Source organism: Arachis ipaensis, chromosome B10, assembly GCF_000816755.2.
Source record: "Arachis ipaensis cultivar K30076 chromosome B10, Araip1.1, whole genome shotgun sequence".
Lineage (NCBI taxonomy): Eukaryota > Viridiplantae > Streptophyta > Magnoliopsida > Fabales > Fabaceae > Arachis > Arachis ipaensis.
The window spans coordinates 23,237,882-23,247,050 of NC_029794.2; the positions used below are offsets into that span (position 1 = coordinate 23,237,882).

General features: G+C 38.3%; 1 protein-coding gene and 1 long non-coding RNA gene across 2 annotated transcripts; both read right to left on the minus strand.

The window, feature by feature from the left end:
* LOC107620411 (protein FAR-RED IMPAIRED RESPONSE 1-like) lies at window positions 246-1,203 on the minus strand. The gene is made up of 2 exons (XM_016322575.1): window positions 530-1,203; window positions 246-417 (listed from the first exon to the last, which is right to left on the minus strand). The coding sequence occupies exons 1-2, from the start codon at window positions 1,201-1,203 to the stop codon at window positions 246-248; spliced, it is 846 nt and encodes a 281-aa protein (XP_016178061.1).
* On the minus strand, window positions 1,527-2,552 carry LOC110267421. Its single transcript, XR_002355045.1, has 2 exons — window positions 2,496-2,552; window positions 1,527-2,021 (listed from the first exon to the last, which is right to left on the minus strand). It is a non-coding gene; the product is annotated as an uncharacterized LOC110267421 (long non-coding RNA).

Below are 9,169 nucleotides of genomic sequence, written 5' to 3' on the forward strand. Positions count from 1 at the left end.
TCGTACAGTAACAAACTTGATAGCCATGTGTTGTCATGTAAGTTATACTCATCTATAAAATCAGCCCACTTATCTTCAAATGACTCATCGGTCTGAGAGTTCCACACAATGTCGTTTAGGTCACCATACAAAGCTCCGTACCGGCGGTAACCCCCAAGCTTGGAAGGTAACTTATTCATAATATGCTAGATGCACCACCGGTGGCGTGTGTCGGGTAAAGTATTTTTTATCGCACTGTAAATGGATCAACATTGATCGGTTATGATACACTGTGGAGCAGTTCCCATGCACTTCACCCATTGGCTAAAAACCCACTCATAACTTGTGATTTCCTCATTACCCAACACAGCACAACCGAGGAGGGTCGACTTACCATGGTGGTTGACCCCAACGAATGACACAAACGGTAATCCATGCCTACCAGAAAAACCAACCAGAAGTAAGAAATGCCAATCACGATCGAATAGCGTTTTATCAAGAAAAGGAAAAAAACACCAACTTAACTACTACGTAACTATTTGTACTGTACGTGCTATCAATTGACACGACGTCTCCATAGTATTCATACGACGCCCTACACCTTGCATCAACCCATACTGCGCTCTTAAATTTACAGTCCTCGTCCAACTTCACCGCGTAAAAGAAGTTTGGATTGATGTCCTTCATTCTCATGAAGTAGCTCATCATCTCCCTGACATCCGCATTCACGTTGCTAGTTCGGAGCCTTGCTGTTATATAGTTTTTTAAATCCTTCTCTGAGAATCCCAAGTTAGAGGGGCCACCAGCCTCATTTGACAAAGCAAGGAATGTCTTATTTGGTCGAATCTCAGCCTCATCATTATCCTCGATCACGCACTTCGCATGCATGGTCAGCTTCCTATACTCATGGTAGTGCACTGCCTTTCTCGGTGAACAGGGGTGTGAGTGCATCAAGTTAACCTTGAACAAAACCCAGTCTTGCACGTCTTTATCAAACTTTACATATATCCTTGCCTTGCACCCAGCAGCTGAAATTGTATTCTTCCGCATTGGTGCTTTAACACGAGACTCGTGGATCTCATCGCGATTACAGTGTATAGCTTGGTTAACGGGAGCCTTTGTGATCTTGTCAAATGTTGTTGTCCTTATCTTAGTTGCAAATCCAGCTTTCTTTGCATAGGTAACATAAAAGTCTTGAGCCATCTGTAACTGATCAAACCGCATTCCAACTCTTGGTATCTCGTCTTCTTGTAGGAAACCATGATCTGGTAACTGTATTTTATATTAATCCGAGAGTCCCAAAAATTAATTACCATTAGTTATCAAATCAAACATGAACATTATGACTAGGGGTGTTCGCGGTGCGGTTTGGTTCGGTTTTTGAGGAAAAAGCCATCCGATCCGATCGTTTAATTAAACTACGGTTCGGTTTGGTTCGGTTTTTTTGTCAAGGTCATCCGAACCAAACCAAACTAATTAAAATCGGTTTGGTTTGGTTCGGTTTGTTTGGTTTTTTCAATCAAATCAAAAAATAACCACATACTATTATGCAAAGTCATAACATTGAAATTATAGAATACAAGTACACCATAACTAACAAAAGTCTTGATTCAATGAAATTCAACAACAAAAGAAATTAAAATACGACAATTAAAGAAGTTTAAAGGTTCAATAGTCAACACAACAAAAAATAAAAACAAATTTCCAGCAACAGATAGCCACGTCTTGGTGTCCTCTCCAACAAAACAATGAAACTTCTTTAAGCAAACCTACCTGAAATCAAAAGACAATTACATAATAAAAACAATAATAATTGGAAAAAGCACTTGATCATGTCACGAGTGAATCTTCACCATCATCTCTTAGGACCCATTCTAGGGACTACCTTATCAAACAATGTTAAAATTTCACCACTGACATGTTCAATACTCCAATCAGAAAAGATCCACACACATAGACCACTACAACCTTTATTTAAAGTGCACTTGATTTTATGATTAATTTGAACAATTATTTCAAAAAAAAAAAGATTAACCATTGTACTTGTCAACCTAAAATTTACTTAAGAGGCCTACGATCAAGATCTATGGAAAGCACATTCGAAACTATGCTGTTAGATTGAGATGAGTTTAAGTAAATAGTTACCATGAATGGCAAGATCTATAGAAAGCACATTCGATGCAAGACCACCATGAATAGTTCCAAGCTCAGATGCCAAGGGGTTTGTTGCTCCAATCAACTTTCGGCCAGTTGCAACAACACCTTTACCCTCCCAAACCATGGCAACAATAGAACCAGAGATAATGTATTAGACCAATCCATTAAAGAAAGGCTTTGTAATTACTAGCAATTTGTGGAGTTTCTAAGCTAAATTGTTAGCACGTATGTTAAGTAGTAACAAAAACAAAAGAAGTTACCTTTCAAGTAAAATCCCTTCTCAAATTTACTAATAATCTCCCCAACCTAAAACAAAAAGTAGCTTTTTTTCAAATATTATAAAGGGAAAAAAGAACAACATTGAGCTATTTTACAAAATAGCTACCTTCATCAACTTAATTACTAACAATTTCAAACAATTAGTAATGAACAACTAATTAAAAAATCAGTAATGAACAATAAACAACAACCAGCAATCAACAATGAACAATGAATAACTATCAACCATGAACAATGAACAGCAAAGTAATTACTAGAAATTTCAAAAAATAACAACAAATATATAGAACAATGAAACTGAAATTATTGATTTATTGATTAACAAGTTAACAACAACCAGCAGCAAGCCAGCAATCCATCAATGAATAACCAAGTCAGCAAACAATTCAACAAATAGAACAAAATCAGCAACAATGAATCCAATTACCAAAATAAATCAATAATTTAACCAGTAACAATACCTAACAAAATAAATCAATAACCAGCAACAATGAATCAAATTAACAATGAATCAACAAGTCAGCAAGTCAGCAATAAAGTAAACAGTATCAATGAATCAACGATTTAACCTAATTACATACCTGACTCGGTGGCTCGGGCTCCATATCTGACTTGAATCGGTGGCTGGGTGGGAGACTTGAATCGGTGACTGGTGGGTGCTGTGTTGTGGGTGGCGACTGGCGAGGGTTGTGGCTCTGATACTACTGGGTGCGAGGTTGCGAGGGTCGGGCTCTGCTACTGTTGGGTGCGAGGAAGGAGGCTCGTGCTCTGCTACTGCTGGCGCTGGGTTCGAGCTTGCGAGGGACGAGGGTTGTGCGCTGTGTGCGAGGGTCGTGCGCTGATGAGCGGATAATTTATACGCTTTTTGGCATTATTTTTAGATAGTTTTTAGTATGATTTAGTTAGTTTTTAGTATATTTTTATTAGTTTTTAAGCAAAATTCACATTTCTGGACTTTACTATGAGTTTGTGTGTTTTTCTATGATTTCAGGTATTTTATGACTGAAATTGAGGGACCTGAGCAAAAATCTGATTCAGAGGCTGAAGAAGGACTGCAGATGCTGTTGGATTCTGACTTCCCTGCACTCAAAGTGGATTTTCTTGAGCTACAGAAGTCCAAATGGTGCGCTCTCAATTGCGTTGAAAATTACACATCCAGGGCTTTCCAGCAATATATAATAGTCTATACTTTGCCCGAGTTTAGATGACGCAAACTGGCGTTCAACGCCAGTTCTCTGCCCTATTCTGGCGTTAAACACCAGAAACAGGTTACAAGTTGGAGTTAAACGCCTAAAACAGGTTACAACCTGGCGTTTAACTCCAGAAATAGCCTAGGCACGTGTAAAGCTCAAGTCTCAGCCCCAGAACACACCAAGTGGGCTCCGGAAGTGGATTTCTACACTATCTATCGTAGTTTACTCATTTTCTGTAAACCTAGGTTACTAGTTTAGTATTTAAACAACTTTTAGAGATTTACTTTGTACCTCATGACATTTTCACGTTTCACATTGTATCTCTACGGCATGAGTCTCTAATCTCCATGATTGGGGGTGAGGAGCTCTGTTGTGTCTCGATGAATTAATACAATTATTTCTGTTTTCTATTCAAACACGCTTGTTTCTATCTAAGATGTTCATTCGCACTTCAATATGATGGATGTGATGATCTGTGACATTCATCACCATTCTCAACCTATGAACGCGTGCCTGACAACCACCTTCGTTCTACCTTCGATTGAATGAGTATCTCTTGGATTCCTTAATCAGAATCTTCGTGGTATAAGCTAGAATCCATTGGCAGCATTCTTGAGAATCCGGAAAGTCTAAACCTTGTCTATGGTATTCCGAGTAGGATTCAGGGATTAAATGACTGTGACGAGCTTCAAACTCACAAGGGTTGGGCGTAGTGACAGACGCAAAAGGATCAATGGATCCTATTCCAGCATGAGTGAGAACCGACAGATGATTAGCCGTGCGGTGACAGCGCACCTGGACCATTTTCACTGAGAGGACGGATGGTAGCCATTGACAATGGTGATCCACCAACACACAGCTTGCCATAGGAGGAACCTTGCGTGCGTGAAGAAGAAAACAGGGGGAAAGCAGAAATTCAGAAGACAAAGCATCTCCAAAACTCCAACATATTCTCCATTACTGCATAATAAGTATTATTTAATCCATGCTCTCTTGTTCATTTGCAAGTCAACTGATAATTATAATTGATATCCTGACTAAGAGTTACAAGATAACCATAGCTTGCTTCAAGCCAACAATCTCTGTGGGATCGACCCTTACTCACGTAAGGTATTACTTGGACGACCCAGTGCACTTGTTGGTTAGTGGTACGAATTGTGAAAAGTGTGAATTACAATTTCGTGCACCAAGTTTTTGGCGTCGTTGCCGGAGATTGTTCGAGTTTGGACAACTGACGGTTTATTTTGTTGCTTAGATTAGGAAAAATTTATCTTTTTAGTTTAGAGTCACTAAAATTGCGTCTTCTATTATTGTTTTTGGTTGAAATTTTTTTTAAATCCTTATTTTCTCTTTTTAAATTTTCGAAAATTTTTATAAACTAATAATTGAGTTTTTCTGTTTGAGTTTAGTTTCATATTTTAAGTTTGGTGTCAATTACATGTTTTTATTTTCTTTTAAATTTTCGAATTTGTGTTCATTGTTCTTTCTTGATCTTTAAGTTGTTCTTGCTGTTTTTCTTGTTTGATTTTTAGTTTTTCCTGTTCTGTGTATTTTCTTGTTTTTCTTGTGCGTTTTCAAATTATCAGTATTAAAAAAAATAGTTTTTCTCTGTTTAATCCTTGCATTTGTTGAATGTGTCTATGTTCTTGTGAATAGTTGCTCCTTTGAGTCTTTCTTTCTAAAATCTTTTCAAAAATAATTTTTCTTTGATTAAATCTTGTGTCAAATTTTAAGTTTGGTGTTTTCTTGTCAGTTTTTATTTCATTTTCGAAAATTTATTTTTGGTTTTCTAAAAATTTTAAGTTAAGTGTTCTTTTTTTATGTTCTTGAGTCCTTTGAGTCTTTGAATTTTTGTTCTTCGTATTCTTGTGAATCTTCAAGGTGTTCTTGAGTCTTTCTTGCGTTTTGATCTTAAATTTTTTATGTTTGGTGTTCCTTGGTGTTTTTCCTCCAAATTTTCGAAAATAAGGAGCATTAGATCTAAAAATTTTATGTTTTGTATCTTTTTATTGTTTTTCTCTTTCCTCATTGAATTCAAAAATATCTTTTTCCTTTATTTTAATTGATTTTTTGAATTTTCCTTTTAAAAATTCAGATTTTATTTTAAAATTTTTTATTTTATCTTACCTTAGTTTTAAAATTTCAAAATTCAAATCTTTTTCAAAAAAAATCATATATTTTTCAAAATCTTATCTTATCTTATTTCAAATTTCAAATTTCAACTTCCAACTCTGGGGTCATATACTAACCCCATTACTGCTGCATATGGGAGTAGCATCTGTATACCTCCCATCAAAGCAAGCAGTTTTGAGCTAAATCCTCAGCTCATTGTCACGGTGCAGCAAAATTGCCAGTATTTCGGTCTTCCACAAGAAGAACCTATTGAGTTTCTGGCGCAGTTCTTGCAAATTGCTGACACAGTGCGTGACAAGGAGGTAGATCAGGACGTATACAAGCTGTTGCTGTTTCCGTTTGCTGTAAAAGATCAAGCTAAGAGGTGGTTAAATAACCAACCCACAGCAAGCATAAGAACATCGAAACAGTTATCAGACAAATTCCTGAATCAATATTTTCCTCCAATAAGGATGACACAGCTAAGGCTGGACATCCAAGGCTTTAAACAAGAGGATGATGAATCCCTTTATAACGCTTAGGAGAGGTATAGAGGGATGCTAAGGAAATGCCCCTCTGAAATGTTTTCAGAGTGGGTGCAGTTAGATATCTTCTACTACGGGCTTACAGAAAAAGCTCAGGTATCTCTAGACCACTCAGCTAGTGGATCTATACACATGAGAAAGACTATTGAAGAGGCTCAAGAGCTTATCGATATAGTTGCTAGAAATCAGCATCTGTACATAAGTAATGAGTCCTCCATGAAAGAAGAAGCCAAGGCAGTATCAACTGACTTTAGTCCTCAGGAACAAGTTGCTGAACTCAATCAGCAACTATCTTCTATAACAAGGCAGTTAGCAGAAGTTAAGGAGATGCTACAAGAAACCGAAAATGCTAACAAGGATATGGAATCACAATTGAATCAGACAGAACAGCAGTTATCAAAACAAATAACAGAGGAGTTCCAAGCAGTTCAATTAAGAAGTGGAAAAATATTAAATACCTCAACTCAAGGCAGCAGAAAGCCAAGAAAAGAATAGCTAACAGAGGATGAGCAACCTGCTACCCAAAATCCCTTTGAGGATAGTAAGAGCCCAGAGAGGAATAAGTCTGGCGTTCAAACCCCAGAAAAGGGTGAAAAACTGGCGTTAAACGCCCAATCCATGTTCAGTTCTGGCGTTCAAGTGAGAGATCAGACACCTGCAAGTGCTGATAATAACTCCCTCAAGAAGGATTCTCAACCTGCCTCTGTAGGAAATAAACCTGCAGCAACTAAGGTTGAAGAATATAAAGCCAAAATGCCTTATTCTCAGAAACTCCGCCAAGCGGAGCAGGATAAGCAATTTGCCCGCTTTATAGACTATCTCAGGACTCTTGAAATAAAGATTCCATTTGCAGAGGCACTTGAGCAAATACCCTCTTATGCCAAGTTCATGAAAGAGATCTTGAGTCATAAGAAGGATTGGAGAGAAACTGAAAGAGTTCTCCTCACTGAAGAATGCAGTGCAGTCATTCTGAAAAGCTTCCCAGAAAAGCTTAAAGATCCCGGGAGCTTTATGATACCATGCATATTAGAGGGAAATTGCACCAAGATAGCTTTATGTGATCTTGGGGCAAGCATCAACCTAATACCTGCATCCACTATCAGAAAGCTTGGTTTAACTGAAGAAGTCAAACCAACCCGGATATGTCTCCAACTTGCTGATGGCTCCATTAAATACCCATCAGGCATAATTGAGGACATGATTGTTGGTGCGCAGAAATTGTGATTACACTTTAATTATGTAAAATTCATCGCTCTTTCTTTCCCTGGTAATGACGCCAAAAACATGATGCCAATACCATGGTTCACAACTTCGCACAACTAACCAGAAAGTGCACTGGGTCGTCCAAGTAATACCTTACGTGAGTAAGGGTCGAATCCCACGGAGATTGTTGGTATGAAGCAAGCTATGGTCACCTTGTAAATCTCAGTCAGGCGGATATAAAATAATAATGGAGTTTTCGAAAGTAATTAATAAAATAGGGATAGAAATATTTATGTAATTCCTTGGTGAGAATTTCAGATAAGCGTATAGAGATGCATTTGTTCCTCTGAATCTTTGCTTTCCTGCTATCTTCATCCAATCAGTCTTACTCCTTTCCATGGCTAGCTTTATGTAATGCATCACCATTGTCAATGGCTACTTTCGGTCTTCTCTCGGGAAAATGATCCAAATGCCCTGTCACAGCACAGCTAATCGTCTGGAGGCATCACCCTTGTCAATGGTTTACATCCTATCCTCTCAGTGAAAATGGTCAACGCACCCTGTCACGGCACGGCTATTCATCTGTCGGTTCTCGATCATGCTGGAATAGGATTTACTATCCTTTTGCGTTCTGTCACTACGCCCAACAATCGCGAGTTTGAAGCTCGTCACAGTCATTCAATCATTGAATCCTACTCGGAATACCACAGACAAGGTTTAGACCTTCCGGATTCTCTTGAATGCCGCCATCATTCTAGCTTACACCACGAAGATTCTGATTAAGAGATCTAAGAGATACTCATTCAGTCGAAGGTAGAACGGAAGTGGTTGTCAGACACGCGTTCATAGGGAATGATGATGATTGTCACGTTCATCACATTCAGGTTGAATTGCGAATGAATATCTTAGAAGCGAAATAAGATGAATTGAATAGAAAACAGTAGTACTTTGCATTAATCTTTGAGGAACGGCAGAGCTCCACACCTTAATCTATGGAGTGTAGAAACTCTACCGTTGAAAATACATAAGTGAAAGGTCCAGGCATGGCCGAATGGCCAGCCCCCTCTGATCTAAGAACCAGGCGTCCAAAGATGATCAAAGGATCAAAAGATTCAAAGATAATCCAAAGATGTCTAATACAATAGTAAAAGGTCCTATTTATAATAAACTAGCTACTAGGGTTTACAGAAGTAAGTAATTGATGCATAAATCCACTTCCGGGGTCCACTTGGTGTGTGCTTGGGCTGAGCTTGAATGTTACACGTGCAGAGGCTCTTTCTGGAGTTGAACGCCAGCTTTTGTGCCATTTTGGGCGTTGAACTCCACTTTGCAACTTGTTTCTGGCGCTGGACGCCAAAATTGGGCAGAGAGCTGGCGTTGAACGCCAGTTTGCGTCGTCTAAACTTGGGCAAAGTATGGACTATTATACATTTCTGGAAAGCACTGGATATCTACTTTCCAACGCAATTGGAAGCGCGCCATTTCGAGTTCTGTAGCTCCAGAAAATCCACTTTGAGTGCAGGGGGTCAGAATCCAACAGCATCAGCAGTCCTTCTTCAACCTCTGAATCTGATTTTTGCTCAAGTCCCTCAATTTCAGCCAGAAAATACCTGAAATCATAAAAAAACACACAAACTCATAGTAAAGTCCAGAAATGTGAATTTAACATAAAAACTAATGAAAACAGCCCTAAAAATAACT

Coding starts and splice junctions, on each gene's coding strand:
- LOC107620411 (XM_016322575.1), bottom strand. CDS start 1,203: ATGCGGTTTGATCAGTTACAGATGGCTCAAGACTTTTATGTTACCTAT. Junction 418..529: donor GTCGTGTCAATTGATAGCAC/GTACAGTACAAA, acceptor TTTTTCTGGTAG/GCATGGATTACCGTTTGTGT.